Below are 25,816 nucleotides of genomic sequence, written 5' to 3'. Positions count from 1 at the left end.
AAAAATCATTTTTGGAAGATGTCATTTTGAAAAATAAATATGTGATTTTTAATATGTAAATTCTTTAATAATGAATATTTAAGTTAGTGAAAGTCAAAATTTCGTTTTTAATATGTAATTTCATTTGCACCCGTTTTGCTTTAAAAAAAAAAAAAGTTTGCACCGCACCCGTTGTAAATTTTATATGTTGTTTATATCTCAAAAATCAAATTTTATATATACCTATATGAGAAAATTGATATGTTAACATTTTGAAACCTAATGATTATTTTAAAATTATTTTATTTATGCAAGTTAATGAAATTAAGAGATTAAAGTATATGAGAATAAATTAATAATATCAAAATTACTCTAATTCAAACAATATTGAAGTTTTACTTTTAGGTCAATTCTAGATTATTATCTCCTTAAAAAGATTATTATGATTTTTTCTTCAAAGAATTAAGATCCGATAATATTAATTTATGGGTATCCAGTAAATAAAACGTTTTTTCCTTCAAAAAATAAATATATAAATAACACATTATTGATGTTGGATTAATCTATTTATTACCTTCCTATTCAAATAAAAAAAAAATCTATTTATTACCTTCCTTGTTTGAAAACAATAGTACCGATTTCCTAAAATAAAAAATCTATTTATTACCTTCCTTGTTTGAAAATATTAGTACAAATTTCTTACCATGAAAACAAAAAATCAATTTTCAATATTAATTAAATTAAATTTATTTATTTAAATAAATGCCTAAAAAATGAAGAATGAACTTTTTGAAAAAAATGAAGAATGAACTTGACCACAATAGTTGACTCCATTACAAATAATGGTTGTTCACATTGGGAATTTGGTAAAAATTAATCACAGAAATTAGTATATAAGCGAAGGAGAGCACATACACTTTGTATATCCCTAAAATTTATTTTGAAAAACAAACATCATTCATGAGAGAAACAATGTCTTCATCCATTTCTCATGTGTTAATGTCACTTCTTCTTTTTGTTTTACTGCAGGAACCTACCCTTGCAATTAAACAGGCAAGATTATTTTCTCAAATTTTCATTATTCATTGCTCACTAAAGTTTTGTTTTTTAAATTAAAAATGGTCACAAAATTTCTGTCACTGTAGACAACTTATGGTGCTCATCATAATCTAATTTTTATATTTTAATGTTTAACTATTTGGTCTAATAATCAATCATGTTTTTTTTTTTTTTTGTTAGTCCTATATTGTATACTTAGGATCACATTCTCATGGTCCAAATCCTTCATCATTTGATATTGAATCTGCCACAAACTCTCACTATGATTTACTTGGATCTTACCTTGGAAGGTATAAAATTCAATCTCCAAAATGCAGAAAATTATGTGGTCAATTAAATTATGAAATGATGATATATTTTTTTTGTTACACAGCACCGAAAAGGCGAAAGAAGCAATATTTTACTCTTATAATAGATACATTAATGGATTTGCTGCAATACTTGATGAAGATGAAGCAGCTCAGCTTTCAAGTATGTAGTTTTGATTTAATTCTTACATTTATCTTCCATTTTGTATGATATATATAAATATTGTTATACATTGTTATATAATTTTTTTAATTGGTGTTTTTTTTGTTGTCAACTAATTGATGTTATATTATTGGTGAATGCAGAGCATCCGAATGTAGTATCGATTTTTTTAAATGAAAAATATGAACTATACACAACCCGGTCGTGGGATTTTCTTGGGTTAGAGAGAGGTGGTGGATTTCCAAAGGATTCATTGTGGAAGAGATCATTGGGTGAAGACATTATTATTGGAAATTTAGACTCCGGTAATAGAAAGATAAATAAAGTTTTAATTTATTTATGTTTGTCCCATGCGATCTGACTCAAAAGCCACTTTTTTTTTATGATAAGATTCTTGTAAAACTTTAATTGAACTAATTGATTTACGTGAAACTTTAGTATCGTAGCTACTTGAATTATTTTCATTTATTTTAATTTTAAAAATTAATTTCTATACACAAATGGTGTAAAACATTTTTACATGTGCAATCAATTAAATTGCTGTAAATGGTCATGTGTTTGAAGGGTATTCTAATGGATACATGTGTCTTGTGTAGAGATATTTTAGAAACTAATATATAAATTTGACATCACATGTGATTTGATATGTGTATAAAAAACTTTACACAAATGTACGTAAATTAAATTCTACTGTTTTGGTTAATTATTATTTTAAAAAAAGTCATAATTAACCTCGACAAATATCTTAGTTGAAATATAATTGAATACTTCATTATATGATACTTCTTTTTCCAATATTTGTTTAGATTTTTATAACCAATGTTCATCAACCCTCTTTTTATTGATGTTGTGACTTATGACAGGTGTTTGGCCAGAATCTAAGAGTTTTAGTGATGAAGGATATGGTCCAATTCCTAAAAAGTGGCATGGAACTTGTCAAACTACTAAAGGAAATCCCGATAACTTTCACTGCAACAGGTCTCTTACTCTCGATATAATTCCACATATATTTAATTGTATTTTATCTAGTAGTTTAAGTCCTTAAAATGGTATTACATCATTCATAATTTTCTATGCTCATACTTTTATATTATTCTATATGCTCATACTTTGAATTTTTATTACATCTTTGTAGGAAGCTTATTGGAGCAAGATATTTTAACAAAGGCTATCTGGCAGTGCCAATTCCTATTAGAAACCCAAATGAAACATTCAATAGTGCACGTGACTTTGAAGGTCATGGTTCACATACTTTATCAACTGCTGGAGGAAATTTCGTTGCCAATGCAAGTGTATTTGGCAATGGAAATGGAACAGCAAGTGGTGGATCACCAAAAGCACGAGTTGCAGCCTATAAGGTTTGCTGGAGTGGATGTACTGATGCAGACATTTTGGCTGGTTTTGAAGCTGCCATAAGTGATGGTGTTGATGTGCTTTCAGTGTCTTTGGGTGGTCCAACACAAGAATATTCTCAAAACAGTATTTCCATAGGATCTTTTCATGCAGTTGCCAACAACATCATTGTTGTGGCTTCTGGAGGAAATTCAGGACCTGCTCCTAGTACTGTATCCAACTTGGAACCTTGGACGCTTACGGTTGCTGCAAGCACAATTGATAGAGATTTAGCAAGTTATGTTATTCTTGGTAACAAGAAAATATTCAAGGTATATTGTTTATATCTCTAATTTCCTTTGTTATTTTAATTCTTTAATTTAGTAAGTTTAATTAATTGTTTGAAATTGTCATTGTTAGGGAGAGAGCCTTTCAGAGCATGAATTACCGCCTCATAAGTTGTACCCATTGATTAGTGCTGCTGATGCCAAATTTGATCATGTGTCAGCCGTAAAAGCGTAAGAATACTTTTATTTCAAGTTGACATTCTCAAATAATTTTTGTAGTTGTCTATCAGCTTGGTCTTGTATCCTAAAGTAACAAATTTTCAATCTCTTCAGAGATAGTTTTCAAATGATTATTTTATTTTATGCAGCCTCCTTTGCATTAATGGATCTCTTGATTCTGATAAAGCAAAGGGAAAAATATTGGTATGTCTTCGAGGTAACAACAATAGAGTTGACAAGGGCGTGGAAGCTTCTCGTGTAGGTGCTGTTGGAATGATTTTGGCTAATGACGAGGGTTCAGGCGGTGAAATTATAGCTGACGCTCATTTGCTTCCCGCTTCACATGTTAGCTTTAAAGATGGAGATTTAATTTTTAAATACGTCAATAACACCAAGTAATTTTTCTTCCATGACGCGGGCTTCATAACTTTTTCCATGCTTTGATTTTATAGTTTTTATTACTCATATACTAAATTTCATACATAGTATAGGTCTCCTGTAGCTTATATTACTAGAGTTAAGACACAATTGGGTGTAAAGGCATCTCCATCTATAGCTGCATTTTCATCAAGAGGACCAAATACCATTGAGCCTTCAATCCTTAAGGTTACATTAATTATAAATCAATCTTTAAACAATATTATAAAAAATTTGTAGGTGACATGTAACTGTAAAATTTATTTTCTATTTCAGCCTGACATCACTGCACCAGGAGTCAACATAATTGCAGCATACAGTGAAGCTTTATCTCCTTCAGCAAATTCATATGATAAGCGAAGAACTCCTTTTAATACTATGTCAGGCACTTCGATGTCATGTCCTCATGTTGCCGGACTTGTTGGGCTGCTTAAATCTATCCATCCTGATTGGAGTCCAGCTGCTATCAAGTCAGCAATCATGACTACAGGTAAAGTATATTACTTATACACATATAAGATTGTGTAACTCAATTTTCTATGCTTATTAATCATAAAATTTCAAACCTTTTGCAGCAACAACAAAAGACAACATCGGAGGTCAAGTGTTGGATTCATCACAAGAAGAAGCAACTCCTAATGCATATGGTGCAGGGCACGTTCGACCTAATCTTGCCGCAGATCCCGGACTTGTGTATGACCTAAATATAACTGATTATTTGAACTTTTTATGTGGTCGTAGATACAACAGCTCCCAACTTAAATTGTTCTATGGAAGACCTTACACTTGTCCCAAATCCTTCAATTTAATTGATTTCAATTATCCAGCCATCACAATTCCTGACTTTAAAATTGGACAGCCTTTGAACGTTACTCGTACTGTAACCAATGTCGGGTCTCCAAGCAAGTATAGAGTGCATATCCAAGCACCCGTAGAATTTCTAGTTTCAGTGAACCCTAGGAGACTAAATTTCAAGAAAAAGGGTGAAAAAAGAGAGTTCAAGGTTACATTAACCTTGAAGAAAGGAACTACGTATAAGACTGATTACGTCTTTGGAAAATTGGTTTGGACCGATGGGAAACATCAAGTTGGGATTCCTATTTCAATAAAGTATCCACATTAGTGAGATTTAGGTTGTTGTTGCATTTTGCTACCACCTGTTTAAAGTGGTGTCTCACTTTTTCTCCCTGGTTTCAATAACAAGACATGTTGTATTATGTACAAGTTCTTCAAAGGTTGTGAAGTGAATATATCAATGTTGTTTTAATGGTAATTTATGGTGAGTGAAATCAAATGAATAAGATAAAATAGTATGATGAGTCGTTATGTTTCATGATTAAAAATAATATTTAGATACCTACATACAATATATTCCTATAACATATTAATCATTAGAACAATATTGCTAAATTATATATAGAAAAGAAATAGTTGATTTGTTTTAATAACATTTGAAAAATGTTGTAAAAAGGCTATGTTGTTAAACGGCTTTCACAACATGTTAATAGAAATGATAGAATATAATTAGACTAAGCAAATGACAAAAATAAATAAATTCAAATGACAAATCAGACAGTTATTAACGTCATAGCATAAGTGTATCGAATTCATCCATACTTCTATCAATATGTTGTTTGCCTCTTCCGTTCCTAGATAGTCAACTATGGATTAAGGGTTATGTATCATGAATAAGTTTCTTACTAAAAATAATCTCAAACTTGTCCATGTTAATGAGCTTCTCTGAAGCTTGTTGATACATCTTCATTCAAAATATTATTGAGCTCTTTTATTTTATAGATATCAACTTTACAAATCATAAGGCTTTCATTGACAAAGAAAATATGTGTAATTTTAGAGGTCTGGTCAACAATTACAATACCATGAATGAGACTCCTGTTTTGAGCATTTTTTTTCATCAGACGTAAAAGAACATCAACACAAATAATAGTAAAAAAAGTTAAGGGGAAAATGATCTCCCTATCTAAAGAACTTTTAAGAAGAAGTTTGGTCAAACACTAACTTAAAAAGCTTTGCGATAAATAAAGAATTTTAATGAAGAGAAATAATAAAATGAAGCTAAAGAAAATGTTTTAAATATGAACTTCATGCTAACTTTTTTTAGGGGAACATACTTATTCATTAGATATCAAATGGTAAATACACGGAGGTGCATCAGTAAACAAATGGGAGCTAGCTAAATATTGGGTTACCTTCACTAAGACATGAGCGATCACATTGGCTTGCCTTTGAGTAAACTCGACATGATAGTTTTAAAAAAATAAATTACAAAAAATTTTACAACCATTAATGATACTTCCGAATGCAGAATTTTTTTGCTTCCTCCTTAAAAAGAATCAACCACCTTTTTTTAATAAAGAGTGAAAACCATGTTATCTTGTTGAAGGTCAAACACCCATAATATAGCCAGATAAAGCCTCAATGCTTTCCCAACCTCCACAAAACACAACGGGGAGAGCCAAAGGGTCTTTGCAAACACAAAGCTTCTATTTTTCTTGCGAATACACATACCAATCCCCAACTTGTTTTGAGAGGAGGGAAATGAGGCATCTATGTTGCATTTATATCTTCATGGATCCGGTTTCAACCACCTCTGTAAAGCTTCATTATTCGGTCTCATGTTCTTACTCTTTCATAATCTTCACAAAATAGTTGCAAAATGTTCACTTTGAGATGCATGAAAGCATTGCAACAATAGGATAATAACCTCATCCATACTAGTACAATGTTGTTGGAGTGCTCGACTTATCTCTGCCCACACATTGGATGCTTCCCATACTTGCACCGTACGCAGACATTCCAGAAAGATATGTAAATTGTCTTCATAATTAGCATGCACACCACACACTCTGCGAAACATGGGAAGCCCCAGCTTGCTGATAACTTGTGCCTGTTTTTGTTACACTACTAGAAACCCTCGATATTCCTGGGGAATTACCTGCGGATTTTGGTGATAATTCCGCAGAAAGTCCGTTTCCTGCAGATTATGCCAAGGATTTAGGTTCCCAAATATAACCTTTGTAGGTAATTGTTTCCTAGACTCTTAGGGTCCGTTTGGTTCAACGAAGGGGAGGGGAGGGGTTTTAATGGAGGGGAGGGAAAGGGAGGGAAGGGAAGGGAAGATATTTCAATTAAATATATGTTTGGTTCAAATGATGGGACGGAAGGGGAGGGGAGGGATTTTAATCAAATATATGTTTGGTTCACAAGGGGAGGGGAGGAATTTTAAAACTAAATTACTTTTTTATCCCTCTAATATTAAAATAGTATCACGATTTTTAAATTATTCACTTAATAAAAAATTAAACATGAAAACTTAGTAACCGTAAACACCATAAATAATCATACACAAAACTTCTGACAAGATATTAGGTATTCATAAATATCAGAGCACTGATTTATAAAATATATTTATAAAATAATCTACGAAAATATAAAAATATTTATAAAAAAATTATTGTTAGAACTGATTTATAAAATATATTTATAAAAAATCCCGCACAAAATTTGTTGATAATGTTTTAATATATAATACAATTAAAAAATATTAAATAAAAACAATGAGAACAACGTTAGTACAAAAAAAAAAAGAATTCTCGTAAAAAAAAATATTAGAAGAAAAGAATATGTGGTTCTACTTAAAAAAAAAAAAAAAAAGGATGATATAGGCATGTTAAGAAAAAAGGGTAATAAGCAATATATTGAAAACACCTAATTTTTAATAAGGACGATTTTGTCATTTAAAAATGAATATGAGGATAATTATGTCAATATAATTAAAATTACATTAAATCATTTATCTTTCCCTCCCCTCCCCTCCAAAAAACTCCAATTTGAGGGGGAGCAATAAATGAACTTATAAGGGATTTTGCTCCCCTTCCTCTCCCTCCCCTCCCTTTCTAAAAATTGAACCAAACACAAGAAATTTAAAATATTCCCTCCCCATCAAAACCCCCGAACCAAACAGACCCTTATATACACCGCAGGAAAACATTGGTCAGAGTTGGGGAGTTACCCTGCCCGTGAATGTCTCCTGGTAAATTTCCCCAAGTAATTCCGCAGTAAATGTCGCAAGTAATTCCGCATCAAACTGTTTCCATAGGAAAATCCGCATGAATTTACTAGAATTATGGCAATGTAATTAATATTTTTTTGATGAATGCCAAAAGGCGTAGTAAATTATTTGTTTGATAAAGATATTTATTAGAAAGAGTCAAATTTGGGACATAACATATGCTTTTTTTTTTCTTATAAGCTAAAAATTTATTAAAAGAGAACATACCTAGCAATAACACAAGATCTTCCAACTACGAACAGTACAAATGTACAATGTTTAAATTTGATACTTCATCCGTCCCATAATAACTGAGTTATTGTCCTAAAAAAATTGACTCATTTCACTTTTCAATACAATATTAATTATCTTTTTCCAATTATAACTTTAAGGCTTATTGATGTGTTTAGCCCTTGCAATTAGGCGGCATTTAAAAATTCGTCCCTGTAATTGCTAATCCTGGCATTTTAACCCTGCAATTGTTAATCATTTAAAATTTCGTCCCTCTCCCCACTTAATCACTGCCACGCCACATGAAATTCCAAATTTACCCTTGGATTTCCAATTCTTTCTTCAATATTTTGTCCTCTTCTTAAGGGCAAAATTGGAATTTCATGTGTGACAGTGATTGCCACGTCATCAAATTAGTGACGTGGCAGTGATTAATTTGGTCCAAGGACCAAATTTTAAACGATTAACAATTGCAAGGTTAAAATGCCAGGATTAACAATTACAGGGACGAATTTTTAAATGCCGCCTAATTGCAAGGGCTAAACACATCAATAAGCCTAACTTTAATTAATACTCTTTTCACCACTCCGAATTCAATATATTCTAGTTTACATTTAAGAATAATGCATCAATATTTGACAAAGACACTCAAAGGTACAATGACAAACTGGATTAATTTCGGTTAGCAGGGATGTTAAGGTACAATGCTTTGGGGTACCCTTGCATGCTTGCTTGAGAGGAGTCTTTTTCCATTAGTTGGGTGATAATTTGGAAATTTTAAAGTTTATAGAAATGGATATTGAGACAAAGGAGAAACACATATTAGATATAGCAAGGCTCATGATCTCAACAGTGTAGATGAAGATTGTAGATAAAGAGGTGATTTTTTTAATCAAGGGTGTTGGTTTTAATATCTTGGAAGAAATTGAGGTATAAATCTCTAAAATCAAGGGTTGTGATGGGTGGAGTGAGACATCATCTTCTGTAGCTTCGGTCGACAATTTTTTGGTATCCACACACCTAGATGTGTTATCTAATGAAAATTTCGGAGGATTTGAAAGATAGAGTACAACCCTATTATGGTACTGGAGGTCAGGAGGTGGGCGTTTGTGGTTCATTATCAAGGAAAGATAGTTAATAAGTTTTTTGGACGTTAGAAAATGGTGAACCATAATTTCATGCAAATATCTCTTTTGTGAAACAAGGTCAAGATATCAAGTGTGTGGGGGACAAAACAATGGTTGCAAAAGACAATACAAATGAGGAGGAGAGAAAAGGGCTTGTGTAACGAAAATGGGGAAGATTAATGCAATCAAGGTAATGAGAACTTGGTATCCACACACCTCATGTGCTTTCTCAATTAAATTCACAATCTCTCTGCTATTCATATAGGGTTTGCATCTATTTAACTACTAGTATTATTTTTCATCATGAAACATTTTGATAGTTTTATTTCATATTATTTTATCTTATTTGTATGATTACAGACATTCTAAAATAGCATTAAAACAACAGTAATATATTCTCTTTACAACTTTAGAAGAACTTGTACACAACATATCCCTTTACTCCTTCAAAAAAAAATAAAAAATATCCCTTTATTGAAATTCGCTGGAGAAAAAGAAAGAAACAGTTGACAACAAAATGCAGCATCAACCTAAACCTTACTAATGTGAATATTTATTGCAATAGGAGTTTCTACACTATGTTTTCCATCAGTCCAAACCAACCTCCCGAAGACGTAATCTTCTATATACTTAGTTTGTGGCCTCAAAGTAAATGTAACCTTGAACTCAATTTTTTCACCCTTTTGCCTAAATTTCAGTCTCCTAGGCTCAACTGAAATTAGAAATTCTGGGGGTGCTTGGACGCGAACTCTATAAGTACTTGGGGAGCCAACATTGGTTACAGTACGAGTAACATTCAAAGAGTGTCCAATTTTAAAGTCAGGAATTGTGATGGCTGGATAATTGAAATCTATTATATTGAAAGATTTTGGACAAGTATAAGGTCTTCCGTAGAACAGTTTAAGTTGTTTATTGTTGTATCCACGAGCACATAAAAAGTTCAAATAATCAATAACATTTAGGTCATATACAAGTCCAGGATCCGCCACATGATTAGGTCGAATATGTCCTGCACCATATGCAAACGGAGTTGCTTCGGCTAATGATGATTCCAATGCAGACCCTCTAACATTGTCTTTTGTTGTTGCTACAAAATGTGTAAAACTTGATGAATAATAGCAATAACTAAATGAGTTGCAAGATAATATAGGGAATATACTCTACCTGTGGTCATGATTGCTGACTTGATAGCTGCTGGACTCCAATCAGGATGAATAGATTTAAGCAGACCAACAAGTCCAGCAACATGTGGACATGACATTGAAGTGCCTGACATAGTCATAAAAGGAATTATGCGCTTATCGGATGCACTTTGTGAAGGAGATGTAGATTCACTATAAGCTGCAATTATGTTGACTCCTGGTGCTGTAATGTCAGGCTGAAATAGAAAATTTATAGTAATTAATTACACGACCATGCATTTCCAAATTTGTTTTAAGATAGCCTAAATATTGATTGATAATCATCATAACCTTGAGGATTGAAGGCTCAAGGGAACTTGGGCCTCTTGATGAAAATGAAGCCATAGATGGAGTTGGCTTTATACCCAATTGTGTTTTAACTCCTGTAATGTATGCCACAGGAAACCTACATAATGTATGTATGAAATGAAAAATTCTATGTATATGAACAATCAAAAGAATTGATAGAGCATGGGAGAAAAATTACTTGGTTTTATTGGCGTAATTAAAAATGTAACTTCCATCGGTAACATTAACATTTGAAGCTGGAAGCACGTGAGCATCAGCTATAACTTCTCCCCCTGACTCCCTCTCAATAACCAAGATCATTCCAATAGCACCTACTCGAGAAGCTTCTATGCCCTTTTCAAGTTTACTATTTTCACCTTCAAGACATACCAATATTTTTCCATGTGCCTTATGAGGATCAAGAGCCCCATTCAAACAAAGAAGGCTAAAAAAAATAAAAAATAAAATTATTATTAAGAGAACATATATACACTAAATATCATTTTTATACTTACTTCAACGTAATTTGAATAAGGTCAACTTAAGACAAAAGCATTCTTACGCTTGTTCGGCAGATACATTATCAACGTTGGCATTTGCACCACTTATCAATGGAAACAACTTATGAGGTGGTAAGTGAGACTCTGAAAGGCTAGCTCCCTAACATTAAAAACAGAAAACATGAAACTTGTTAAAGATGGAAAAAAATAAAATTGTCGTCTTTATACGAAATTTAAGATATCTTATCTTTTTCTATCTCTAAATTTAAATTTCTATTTCATTCTTTTCTAACATAAGATTAACTTTTTCATGTATAAATGTTAGCAACACTCACTCTCTCATTAGGTGAAATTTATGGGAGTCCCACCAATTTAAAAATAAATCTCAAGTAAATGGCGATATCCATACAAATTCCAAAAGTGGAATCCGTGCTTACATGGTTACTATATAGGAGTATATAGATATAGAGTGTACCTTGAGTATTTTCTTGTTACCAAGTACAACATAACTTGTGAAGTCTCTATCAATTGTGCTTGCAGCAACTGTGAGGATCCACGGTTCCATGTTTGCTACAGTGTTAGAAGAAGGTCCTGAATTACCTCCAGAAGCCACAACAATTATGTTGTTGGCAACTGCATGGAAAGACCCTATGGAAATACTGCTATCGTGAAATTCAACAGGAAAATCACCACTCAAAGACACTGAAAGCACATCAACACCATCACTTATGGCAGCTTCAAAACCAGCCAAAATATCTGCATCATAACACGAACCCCAACAAACCTTATAGGCGGAAACTCGTGCTTTTGGCGATCCACCACTTGCTGTTCCATTTCCATAGCCAAATACACTTGCATTAGCAACAAAATTTCCTCCAGCAGTTGATAAAGTATGTGAACCATGACCTACACTGTCACGGGCACTATTGAATGTTTCATTTGGGTTTCTAATAGGAATTGGCACTGCCATATAGCCTTTGTAAAAATATCTTGCGCCAATAAGCTTCCTACAAGGATGTAATTAAAATTCAAAACAGGAGCATATAGAAAAATATCAAAGACAATTAAATTGGTTTTATTATGTATTATAATCCAAATCATGGTGATATACTAAGCTCAATTTAAACTTGCATATATGGTGAATCTTAAACATTTACTATCATAATTTGTAAAGATTAGTTTATATAAAGGCAAATTCTATGTAATGCCATTTCAAGGACTTAAGCTACAAGATAAAATACATTTAAATTAAGTAAAGTTACTTTGCACTCTCAACCAATTAAAACCATTCTTTAAGACACAGAGGTTAAAAAAAAATCAAGAAAAATCTGGAGTAATAATTGCCACCAATTCATGTTTAAGTTTTTACTGTTTTTATTTAATCTCTTTTTGATCTTTCATATCCACTTCCTCCTTTCACCTTTCATGCCTAGTTTTATAATGGTTAAATGATACATTCTTCACACTTATCATAGTAACACTTTCGGTCTTTGAATGCTTTAGATCAATTTGAATCTCTTCATTGAAAAATCAAGTTTGGTCACCATAAAGAAATAACCGGAAAAAACATAAGGTTGTAGCAATAAAATGACAACATCAAGTCAGAAACTTCTCAATTAAGATTATTTCTTTCATGCTCTCACACCCTTATATAATGATCCCTATCTATTATTTTAACAATGGTCCAACAAAGTTACAGGAAAAAAAAAAAACGTTTGTCGTGAAAGGAAGAAGTAGCATTATGAAGATAAAAACTTAAACATGTAGCGACGGTAATTATTAGTCCATCTTTTTCTTCATTCTTTCTTTTTTTAACTTAGGTTGATGTGTCTTAAATAATGATTTTAATTGGTTGACAGTGTAAAATAATTTTACAATGTCAGAGTATTCTAATTAAACTCTTTAATTAGCTGATATGGAAATTAGATAGAATTATCGAGAGTAGAAGACCTGTTGCAATGAAAGTTATCTGGATTGCCTTTAATAACTTGACAAATTCCACGCCATTTTTTGGGGATTGGCCCAAATCCTTCATCACTAAAACTCTTTGATTCTGGCCAAACACCTATCATAAGTTACAACATCAATAAAATGAGGGTTGATAGGTTTTTCTTCAATAAACAAAAATCTTTACAACAAATACACAAAGAAATTAAATATTACGTATTAATCTTTTATTACCCGAGTCTAAATTTCCAATAATGATGTCTTCACCCAATGATCTCTTCCACAGTGAACCATTATGAATTTCACCGCCTCTCTCTAACCCAAGGAAATCCCATGATCGAGTTGTGTCTAATTCATATTTTTTATTTAAGAAAATTGATACTACACTCGGATGTTCTGCGCACCAAAAAACCATATAGCACAAATTAGAAAATTAAATTTACAAGAAATATGTATTTTGCAAAAAGATAAAAATGCATGAATTAACATAGCTACATACTTGCAAGCTTTGCTGCTTCATCTTCATCAAGTATTGCAGCAAATCCATTAATATATCTATTATAAGAGTAAAATATTGCTTCTTTGGCCTTTTCAGTGCTGTGTAACAACAACAAAAATTAAATATCGTCATTTCATAATTTAATTGACCACATTATTTTATGCATTTTGGAGAATGAATTTTATACCTTCCAACGTAAGATCCAAGAATATCGTAGTGAGAGTTTGTGGCAGATTCAATATCAAATGATGAAGGATTTGGACCATATGAATGTGATCCTAAGTATACAATATAGGACTAAAAAAAAATACTTTAATGATTATTAGACCAAATAATTAAACATTCAAATATGAAAAGTAAATAAGTTAAATGAACACGCTGTGATCATAATGAGATTTAGTAATACAAAAATGGACATTCAATTTTCTGTACAAGTGTGATATCTAGTCAACACATGCAAAATATATGGTTAATTCAAATGAGTTAACCACGTTTTTAAACATGATTGATTGATTAGGTATCGTAAATGTAGGGGAAAAAGGTGTCTGAATACTATCATTTTTTTAAGGAAAGATAATATCATAAGTTGTCTACGTTGACAAAGAAATTTGTAACAATTTTTAACGTAAAGAACGCAAAAAGAATTATTGAATAATGAAAACTTGAGACAAAGCTTGCCTGTTTAATTGCAAGGGTAGGATGTTCCTGCATCAAAACAAAAAGAAGAAGTAATGTCAACACATGACAAATGGATGATGACATTGTTTAATTTCAGGGATATGCAAAGGGTATCTTTTTTTCCCTCACTTATATAGCTGAGTTAAGTGATCGTTATGACTCAAAATCTCATGATAACAATCATTATGAGTTTGTAATGGAGTCAACTATTGTGGTAATATTCATTCCTCATTTTCTGAGGGACAATTATGTTTAATAAATAAGGTAAGATCGTGTTAATAAAAAAAGAAGTAAAGAAATCGGAATAAAAGGTACTGATTTAACTTTTCCCTATATCGTATACTAGAGAAATCGTATTATTTTTAGTCAAAAAATAAACTTACTATTATTCATTGAATTCAATGGAAATCGTATTATCCAAAAAATAGTATTATTCAATATAGCACATGTTAAAAATACGATTTCCACGTAAATATTTTTCTTTAATTGAGTTAGCTAGATTATATTCACTTGTAAATATAATTATTTACTATTTATTTAAAATATCAACATTTTCCCTCAACAATACCCAGAAATGGATCGTCTATAATTAGGTGAGCCTGCTCAATCAACGTCTGAGTAGCCAACTATCTGAGTATGTCCTCTATCTTCATTAATGAGACCTTTTCCTAGAGAATCTTTGATGTATTTCACAATCCGGATAACAACATCCATGAGTTCTTGGCGGGGAGAATTTAAGAATTGGCTTACCACACTAAATAATGCAAACGAAATGTACGGACAAATGATTGTAAGGTAATTCAATTTTTCAACCAATCTCCTATACCTCCCTGAATCAGATAACGGCTCCTCTAATTGGGTAGAAGTTTGACAATCAGATCCATAGGAGTATCAACTGACTTGACGTTCAAAAGACATAATTCTTCAAGAATATTCAAAGCATATTTTTGTTGTGAGTTTACCAAGGTCTTTTGTCTAAAACTGGGAAGAGAGATGTTGTTTCACCTGGTAAATTCCCTACTCATCACTACCAGTTATGATAATATATCATCTACATAAACAATTTATTAAACCAAGCTCTAGGAGATTGCTTAAGACCATAAATGGATCTTTGTAGCCGACAACTCATATTAGATGACTCCCCCTGAGAAACAAAATCGGGTGGGTGCTCCATATACACTTCCTCTTCAAGATCACCATGCAAAAATGCATTTTTTATGTCAAGCTGATGGAGAGGTCAATGCCGAATGACTGCAATGCTGAGAAGGAGTCTAATTGATGTCATCTTAGCAATAAGTGATAAAGTGTCACTATAATCCAACCCAAAAAACTTGAGTGCATCCTTTGGCAACCAACCAAGTTTCAAACGATCAATTTTACCATCCGGACCAACCTTCACCGTATAGATCAACCGACAACCTACCAAAGATTTTCTGTAAGGGATAGGAACCAATTCTCAACTACCACTACCTTGGAGAGCACACATCTCATCAAACATTGCTTGCCTCCACTCAGGGTTAGATAATGTACGTTTCACCTTGAGAGATTTAAAAATAGAAACAAAGGATAAAGAAGACAAACAAGTATAATGTAAAGGGAGAAATACATTTACCTAATATGCTAAAATAACTTTTAAGGTGTTTCCTTAAGTCAACCATGATATAGAAACCAATTGCGAGAACAATATAAAGTTCTTGTCCCCTAATGTGCCAACTAAGAATGTGCAAACAACACATGAGAGTGGTTCTAAAGAGGTGCTAGACATCCTTGATCCAATTCTCCAAAGGCCCAAACCAACAACTAATGATTCTCAACATTTACAGATGCTTGAAGAGGCAGCCAACTACGAGAATATGGTAGAATCGGACAAATTTCTGGAGTTGGACGATGGATATTTTGACAGTTATTTAGAGTTCCATGAAGATTCAGTGCTAGACATTTTTTTTTCAACGATGATAGTGATAGCATCATGGCAGCATAAATACCATCGACCTCATTCATCTTGAATTCCTGCTGAGGGAAGTTGAAGGAGATTTCTTTGTTGAGGATGATGAGTGGGCTACCTTAGTCAATGGTATAGAGACCGGAGCTGGTATGTTGTTTGAGAAACTCTCTCAAAATATAGTTAAGCATTTGAATCCTTTATTCATCAAAGCTTAAATCAATGGTAAAATATTTTGAATCACATACATCAATTTTTGTTGATGCAACTTTAAATCGGGGAAGTATAAAATATTTTTATTTTTTAATGTTGCCCCCATTTCTTACCTTTCTTTTGAATTATGATCCATAATTTTGCATTATGTCATACCTTTAAATCAATAATTAAAATAATCATTTTTATTAAAATTATTTGATTTAACAAAAATAGTGCCTCAAAAAAGGTTAAATGAATTTTCGTACATTATTTGCCTTAATTAGTAAAGCCTAGTGGTTTTTCACACGAAGAGGTTGATTTGATTTCAAAATCAACTAGTATGGACACCCGTGCCAAGAACGGGTTGAAATTTCGTTATACTTGAGGGAGAGAATATTATGATTTATCAAGTGTGAGTTAAATCCCACACTGAATATAAAAGTGTAGGTTGAACAACAAACAAGAGAAAAATTTATATACTTAAGTCTTAAAATGCTGGATGAAGATGTGATATAATTCTTACATGTATGACCGATCTTTCTCCAATGTGTCGATCCACATCGTTGTTGGCTCCCCCAAAAGGCCCAACGGTGGTATCATAACTCAGTTCAACATTGTGGGGTAACGGGAGTGGTTCTTGGTGGTGAATCACGGACACCGAGAGTTTGACGCTTAATGGAATTGTTAACGTGTCAAGTGAGTTAAAATTCAACAATGTATGCAATAGTACATGTTGAGAAACATATAAGTGAGATGACTCATATACCTACTGTTTAAGACTTCCGGTGAAGATGTGTTGTCAATCTCACTTGTGTGGGTGCAAATACACTAATATGATGATACGACCCAATGTAGGTTCTCACATAAGTCTCAATATTATGATGATTTGTTTTGCTAATTTTTGTGTCATTTGTTTAATTTTTTATCATAAAATTTTAGATTTTAGATGTCATCTGCTTTCATGCATTTTTTAATTCAACCTCTATTATTTTAAATTTCTTCACTTTTAATATTTGGTGGGATCTGACAACGGACAAACGTAGATGTGTCCTGCAGAGTTGACAAAATACATGACTATTAGACATTTTAAATGATGTGACATTTTTTTAATGAGTCTAATATTTTAGTAGTATAATTACCCAATAATCTCCAATTTCTTCAACAAATTAAATCCATAAAATTATCAGCAACTCACTCTATTCCTCCTACTCTCATGAACAAAACACACACTCCTTATTTTTTTTTTCTCTTTTCATTTTTCTCATCTTCAAATTCTTTATTACTCTAATTTACTTTCTCTCTTCTCGTGAAAGAAAGGAACAAAAATATCACTCTATGAAACCACGACCGACCCATATTTTTTACCATGTTGCGTTTTTGACCTTATTTGCCTATATCACCATATATATAGACGCAAAGAGTCTCACATTTAAGGGATAAATGGTATTGTATCATGCGTTAGTTTACTTTTATATTGGATGCAAGAGTATATATATTGAGCAACATATAAATGAGATAATCAATATGCATAATATCTTAAGGTTTTGGGTGCAAATATTCTTAGTTGTAGGGTTTCTCTTAGTATATTATGATGATCCAACCCATTGTACGCTCCCTCAAAACTTTGAACATTATGATATTATGATGAACTATATTTTTTTATTTTTTGCATGTTATATGCTTAATTTTTTTCTTATGTTAAAAATAGTTTTTTGGATGTCATTTTCTTTCATACAATTTCTTTTATCCAACCTCTATTATCTCAAATATCATCACTTTTGATCCTTGGTGGGATCTGTCAATGGAAAAATACAAATGTGTTATGTTGAGTTAACAAAGTAAATACTTATTATTGTTATAAAAAAAAAAAAGTGCATGCTTATTGATTAGACATTTTAAAATGATGTGGTGTTTTTGTTTTATTAATGGAGTTTATTTTTTTGGAAAAATAATTACTAATAAATCTTAACTCCTTCAACTAACCCATTAAATTACCAGTAATTCACTCTATTTTCATTTTCATATACTTCCACAGGTAAAACACTATTTTTTTTTTCCTATTTTTCTTAATCTCTTTTCATGAAAGATATGAACATCAACCTCCCTCCATGAAACCACAATCAATCTGCCTTCTTTTTTTTTACCATATTGTGTCTTCGTCTAACCTTCCTTATTTCACTATGTCACTTGATCAAATACACAAAGAGTCTCACAATTAAGTGAGATATGTTAATGTGTCAATTGTTACTTAAAGTTTTACATTTGATGCAAGAGTAGATGTTCATAAATGTATAAGTGAGGTGACTAATATACCTAATGTCTTACTATTTTGGATGATGATGCAATTTCAATCTCACTTGTGTGGTTGCTCTTAGTCTAGTTGGATGGTCAAAGCCATTGTAGGCTCCCTCAGAACTATGAACATTATGTTAAACTATTTTTGTTGGTTTTAGAATGTTATTTATTTAATTTTTATATTAAATTTAAGTTCTTAGATATTATTCGTATTATTTCAAATTCCTTTAATTTTAGTCTTTGGTGAGATTTAATCATAAAAAAACACTGATGTGCTATGCTAAGTCGACAAAATAAGTGCTTATTATACATTTTTAAATGTTGTGATTTAGTTAATTGACTCTAATTTTTTGGTAAATTAATTACCCAAAAATCACAAACTCGTTTAATGAACCCATAAAATCACTAGTACCTCACTTTGTTCCTTATAACCTCATGGACAAAATACACATTTCTATTTTTTTTACCATTATCATTTTTCTCAATCTAAAATTTATTTTAATACCTTTTTTTTCTTTCTATTTTCCTTTCTCTTTTCTTCTGAAAAGAAAGAATCATAAACTTCTCTCAATTAAATTACCACCAACCCAACTTTTTGATCATGGTGTGTTTCTTGTTGACTTAATTTGGCTATGTCACATAATTAGGGACACATAAAGTTCCACGCTTGAAAGAGACATGTTAATGTGTCAAATATGAGTTAAAGTTCTACAATAGATGAATGAGTAGATATTGAATAACATATATGTGAGATGACCCGTAAGCATGTGCCTAAATTTTTTGGATAAAAATGTGGTGTAAATCTTATTTGTGTGATATCTTAACCTAGAACAATGATACAAACCAATGTAGGCTACTTTGAAAATTCCAACATTATGATGGTTTGTTTTGTAAGTTTTTGGGTGTCATTTATTTAATTTTTGTTATCTTAAATTTTAGATTTTGGATGTCACTCACTTTTGTGCAATTTTATTTTGATCAACGCAATACTTTTTCAACATCTATTATTTCATATTCCTTCATCACTTTTGATCTTTGGTGGTATTTGACAAAAACTGTAGATGAGTTATATTCAGTTAACAAAATACATCCTAATTATACATTTTATATTGATGTGGTATTTTTCTTTAATGAGTCTAATGTTTTGGCAGAATAATTACCAATTAATCTCCAGCACTTTCAACAAACTCATAAAATATCAAAAACTCTCTCTCTCTCTCTCTGTCTCTCTCAAAATTACAAACGTTATGATGAAAATGTTGTTAGTTTTTAGATGTCATTTGCTGATTTTTGTTATATTCATTTTTTTTATACAAACTATTTCATTTTTTTTATATTATTTCAAATTCCTTTACTTATGGTCTTGGTGGGGTCTAACCATGAAACAATGATAATTTACTAACAACTAGTAAACCGGAAGAAAAAGTTGAAGAGAATGACAAAAAAAATTATGTGCGAGTTCTAAAAGAGTTAAATAGAAAAATAAGATATTGCACATATAACCATTCAAATCACCAATTTATATGAGTTTATTGCAGAATGAAGATTGATTAATACAAAAAGTAAAAATTTAAGGAAGAGTTCTGAATTGATCGAATGAATATCTAAATGGTGTGAGAAACATTGAAAGCGACAGCATATTTATAGCAAAATTACATTTTGATTCATAAATTTGTGTAGACCCAAAATTTGATGTAATTATAATTAGAGGCAAAAAACGTAATTATCGATTATCAATTTTTTTAGAGTTACAAACAAATATTGCTTTGAAATGGAATCTCGATAATTTAAAATGCGATATAACATTAGAGAAAGATCTTGAAAATAAAAAGACGAAATTAACCTCTCAAAAAAATCAAAGAATTGAAATGTGATAGTTTTTGTTTGTCGTTGACAGAAAGCATACACATGGTGTTCACGATTTGAATTAATGAAGAATTAGTAGAACCGTTAGATTAAAATTAAATTAAGGGTTGAGATTTGGAGTAGGTGTATAGATCATCTTGAAGTTAATATATCTCTCCTAAAAAAATATAGAAAGTAAATATGTAAAGTTTTTTGAATTTTGACTTGAATACATATTAATTCATTTTACACTTCATTTGACATCACACACTTAAAAAGAAGAACCGTCCAAGTACTGTTTCATCAATGATATATTTTAGAATGCTTTAAAAAAATAAAATAAAAAAAGGAAGTCAGAAAAGTAGAAGAACACATGCGAGAAAAAACAAATATTATTAATATCCTTTAACCATGCTCGCAAGAAAAAATAAATGTTATTCATATCATTTAACCCACGCCTTAGGTAGAAATTACAAATCAAAATTCATTCCATATTTGTGAAAGTATGAGCCTTTTACATGGATTTATATATTATAAAAAGATAGTGCAATATCAATAAAAAAGAATATATCAATGAAATGAATAATAAATTTACACAAATTTTGTAATAAGAAACGATGTCTAGAGAAATATGATAGAGATTCAAATCTTGTTTATGTTCTTGAAAAACGGTGTTAATTTCATCGTCACTCGCATCAATCATTTATAATCTTTCTTTACATGAAACAATTGAACATCTAAAAAAAAAAACAAAATAAATTGATTTAATACCACAAAAAATTGAACGAAAAGTATGAGAGAAAGAAATATATGAAAGAGCAGTGCTAGCGACAGGCGCTTTTGCACTCTCTCAATTAGAAATCCACGTCACTAGCCTTCTTTTGGTTACCGGTTGCTCTTTTTTTTTTTTTTTTAAGGGATTTAAAACCATTTGCTTTAATCTTTTAATTATTTAAATCAAATAATAATCTGAACATGCTTTTTCACTTTTACCACCATTTTCACGTCTTCTTTGCCAAAAAAAAAAATACTATTGCCCAGATTCACAATCGCCATTTATGTTGAGGGAGAGAGAAATGAAAACATGCTCAAATATCACTTGTTCATGACTCACATAATCACTAGTGAACTCGGCCCACTCGTTCCTTTTACTCATCTTCATAAGTTCTCAACAAAAACCGCCGCCGAACAGTCACGGCACCGGAAACGGAAAGTAATTTTGTAAATGAATGAGAAGAGGGAATCAATAATTTACTGTGTTAATTTGAAACACAATCATAGTTTTCAAGATACAAATCAATACAAATTCCAAGCTACATATGCTTCTAGATCTAGATCTCATTATTTTCTTGCAATTGTCTGTCCAGCAATGATGACAATTTCATTTCAAAAATACAATTAGATTAAGATACACTTTGAAGTTCATGGTGGAGATTGAAGTTCATAGTGGTGGCTGGGTTTTACAAAAGACACAGAATAATAAGACGTGGAATTGTATAGGATGAATTATTTAGCAATGCAAGAAGGAAAAAAAAAAAAAAAAAAAAAAAAAAAAAACCTAAAGTGCCTGTAAACCGGTAACTAGTTTTAAAAAAATTGCCACGTGACCCAATACATAAGCGATTGCTTACCAGCGAGTGTGCTAGCGCCTGCAGCTAGCATTCCTCATATATGAAATTAAGAATCAAGCCCAACGTGAGTCAAAACAAACACAAGAAGTTGATATGTGGTTGAATACAGGTAGGTGGTTGAATCTATTGTGTAATGAATGATTCAACACTAATAGATTAAGAAAAGGAGTTTTTCTACTTGCACCCTAGTTAATCATGGTTGCACCCCAAAATGACAAGATTACCCTTTCATAAAATTTGATTTTCAAAAAGCCTATTCCTTCTTTTTTGGTTACACCCCAAAACCCTTCTTCCAAAACCATAATTCTCCAATCGATCGATTGTGTTCTGCGAAGATTTTCAAAACCATACTTTCTCACGTCCATTCATGATTTCAAAGAAAATTCGAAGCAAATCAGGTTAGCAAGTGTTGTTCTTCAATCGATTGTGTTTTTCTTGTTATGGGTTCTCAGTTCTGATTTTGTGTTTTCCTTGTTCTGCGATTCACAGTTCTGCGATTTTGTAAACTCAATTTAAGTAGGTTCATGTAAACTCAATTTAAGTAGGTTCATGTAAACTCAGTTTAAGTATGTTCATGTAAACTCGGTTTAAGTATGTTCATGTAAACTCAGTTTAAGTAGGTTCATGTTAACTCAGTTTAAGTAGGTTCATGTAAACTAAGTTTACATGAACCTACTTAAACTGAATTTAAGTTAACCTTGCCAATGTAAATTAAAACCGTAATGGTACAGTGCATCAGTGCAGTTGAAGGAAAAAAATTGAAACTAGCAAATAGAAGAAGAAATTCACTCACTTATATCCAATTGAGTATGGATGAAAAATATTTTGATTCACTCTTTAATTTTCATGGAGATTGATATTGAACATCAAATTGTTTGATCAATCGCTTTGTGGGGTGAAAGAGGGTGAAACTCACTGACAATGAATAAAATTAGGGTTTTAAGAAAATTTATGTAAAAGGGCAATTTTGGTATTATAATTTTTTTTTAAGAAAATTTGGGTGTAACCAGAAAAACATGGGGTGTAAATAGAAAAACTCTAAGAAAAGTTATCAAAACACTTATCAAGATTTAAAAATATACATAATAATATGTGCAAGAAAGATAATATTGCATACATTAGTTAATTGTACATATGTTTTTTATTTTAGGTTGCAGGGAGAAGAAGATGAAAGAACCGAATAAAACATATGGTATACATAGGATAAGAGCTTAAGTATAATATTATTTGAAGCAATAAAAAATAATATATATGACACAATAAAACCAAAGTTAAACAATATGACTGGTTCAACAAAACAAAATTGACACATGTTAAACTATCATTGGAGGTTCTTGACCAAAAAAAAAAACTATCATTAGAGGAATTCTTTTTAATGACATGATTGACACCTTCAGTCAATTAAAAAAGTTGATGTATCATCAGTTTTCGGTTAAATGAATATTACATTGGCTTAAAATCTTCTTAGTAAAGGCAAAGTAATACTTTTAGTTACATGAATAGTATTGTAGCTTAGAAATTTCCATGATTAGGAAAATTAATACTTTTTTTTTTTAAAGAGAGGAAAATTCATACATGATTAGCGAAATTGAGTGTGACAAATTATCAACTCTTCGGTTAAGGTAATAAAATTGTTCGTATTAAAGTAAAAATATATATTTTGCCAGTAATAGTGTGATTAGAATTTGTTGACCAAATAACCAAGTTGTTTGGGCTCCAGACTCCAGTGGTTAGGAGCTCCTTCCAAGGACGTACCCGGGAAATACCGGGTTCAATTCCCAGGAGGAACAACGCTTGGCCAGTGCGCATGCCTCTACGCATGAGCCGGATTAGTCGTTCACCTTTAGTGGGTCGAAAACCGGTGCGAAAGTCAAAAAAAAAAAAAAAGAATTTGTTGACCAAATAACTAAGTTGTTTGGACTCCAGTGGAGAGGAGCTCCTTTCAAAGATGTACCCGGGGAATACCGGGTTTGATTCCCAGGGGAACAACACTTGACCAGTGCGCATACCTCTATGCATGAGTCGGATTAGTCGTCCACCAATGGTGGGTCGAAAATCGGTGCGAAAGAAGAAAAAAAAAAAAAAAAAGAATTTGTTGACCAAATAAAATTAAGGATGGATCATTTCATACCTTTTTTTGTAAAAACAAAATTTGGACTATAAAAAAAAGTATAAACAAAATTTGAAGCACTAAAAAAACAAAAAAAATAAGATGTAACAAAATGATGCAATATAATTGGCTCAACAAAACAATAATTTTTTTTTAAGGATCAACAACACAATAATGACACAGTTAAAATATCATGTAAAATTTTAATTGACGTGTTCTGAAATAATTTAGAAATTTGATTTTTGATTACTAATATTATCCAAGTACAAAAACAATAATTTTTTAAACTAAGGGGGTGTATTGGATTAAGATTTTAAAGGACATTTTTTATTTAAAAAGTCTTAAGGATTTTAAAAGACTTTGCATGATTTTAATGACTTTCATGATTTTAATGGATTTCAACGGATTTACATCATAAGATTTTAAAGGATTTGAAAAGATTTTATGGATTTTATAAGATTTCAAAAGATTTTAAGGATTCATTGGAAAGAAATGATTATAACATACTCTTTTACAATATTCTCAATACAAACTCTTTTATTTATTTTTTTTATTTTTTTACGAAACCATTAGACAATACAAACTCTTTTACATCATAAGATTTTCAGATTTGAAATTATTGTATCAATTTTTAAGAAAAATTCAAAATGACCCGTGGATTAAAAAATATTATAAATCTATAATATCAAATTGACTAATAATAATAATAAAAAAATGTCTTATCCCATAAGTGTAGCTCTGTTGGTAACTACTGGGGATAACTTCTGCAGAAGTTGGGGTTCAAACCGCAAATTTTCCACTTCTCCACACATATAATGTGTGTGAATCTAGCCACTATTACTTGACAAAAAAAATTAATAATAAAAATGCCTTAAAAAAATAATGGCCACTTAAGAGTAATAGACATATAATTGTACCCAAAAAAAAAAGTAATAGGCATATAACAACAACAAAACAATCTGCTAAAAAAATAAATAATAATGAGAATAAATTAGTAGAAAAAAATGACTTGAACAAAACTTTAGTAAAATCACCGAATTATTTTAATGCTTGAAATAGTCTCTATGAAACTATAGCAAAATCACTTGAAATGAATTTCTTTTATTACGTATTTCCTGTAACACTTGAAATTCTGTTTGTTACGTATTTTCTGTAATACTTGAAATGTAATAATATGGAACGTGCACAGGAACAATATATTTTTTTACTGGAGCATGAACAACAACGTTGTGACCGGAGAAACAACTTCCGTAAAAAAAAAATAACGAGAAGCAAAAAAGTCTCAAGGCTATGTGTGGGAGACAAAAAAAGTCTCAAGGCTAGGTGTGAGATTGTTGGTAGATACATTTTACACTAAAAAGTCTCACAAAATCCATTACTCACAACAACCCATTAAAATCCTTAGAATTTTGAATACCAATAGACAATTTTTAAGTTGTGTAAAATCTCAATTGAATACCTCTGGATTTTATTGGACTCATTAAAAAATTCTGAAAATCCTAATTGAATAC

General features: G+C 31.2%; 2 protein-coding genes across 2 annotated transcripts; one reads left to right on the top strand and one right to left on the bottom strand.

Moving 5' to 3' along the window:
* The first annotated feature begins 926 nt into the window (after nt 1-926).
* Nucleotides 927-4,887, top strand: LOC11407940 (subtilisin-like protease SBT5.4). Its single transcript, XM_024780755.2, has 11 exons — nt 927-1,032; nt 1,219-1,328; nt 1,412-1,509; nt 1,653-1,814; nt 2,373-2,487; nt 2,645-3,173; nt 3,262-3,359; nt 3,497-3,742; nt 3,839-3,953; nt 4,041-4,254; nt 4,340-4,887. Exons 1-11 carry the CDS (start codon nt 940-942, stop codon nt 4,885-4,887), a joined length of 2,328 nt encoding a protein of 775 aa, XP_024636523.2. The 5' UTR covers nt 927-939.
* Nucleotides 4,888-9,724: 4,837 nt separating this feature from the next.
* LOC11407136 (subtilisin-like protease SBT5.4) lies at nt 9,725-14,371 on the bottom strand. The gene is made up of 11 exons (XM_024780754.1): nt 14,288-14,371; nt 13,797-13,906; nt 13,610-13,707; nt 13,345-13,506; nt 13,114-13,228; nt 11,639-12,170; nt 11,226-11,323; nt 10,863-11,108; nt 10,667-10,781; nt 10,359-10,572; nt 9,725-10,281 (listed from the first exon to the last, which is right to left on the bottom strand). Exons 1-11 carry the CDS (start codon nt 14,369-14,371, stop codon nt 9,725-9,727), a joined length of 2,331 nt encoding a protein of 776 aa, XP_024636522.1.
* Between the last annotated feature and the right edge of the window lie 11,445 nt (nt 14,372-25,816).

The sequence above is a fragment of the Medicago truncatula genome, chromosome 4, assembly GCF_003473485.1.
Source record: "Medicago truncatula cultivar Jemalong A17 chromosome 4, MtrunA17r5.0-ANR, whole genome shotgun sequence".
Classification (NCBI taxonomy): Eukaryota; Viridiplantae; Streptophyta; class Magnoliopsida; order Fabales; family Fabaceae; genus Medicago; species Medicago truncatula.
The sequence above is the reverse complement of the archived record's forward strand: the minus strand, read 5'-3'. Positions and strand labels throughout refer to the sequence as shown.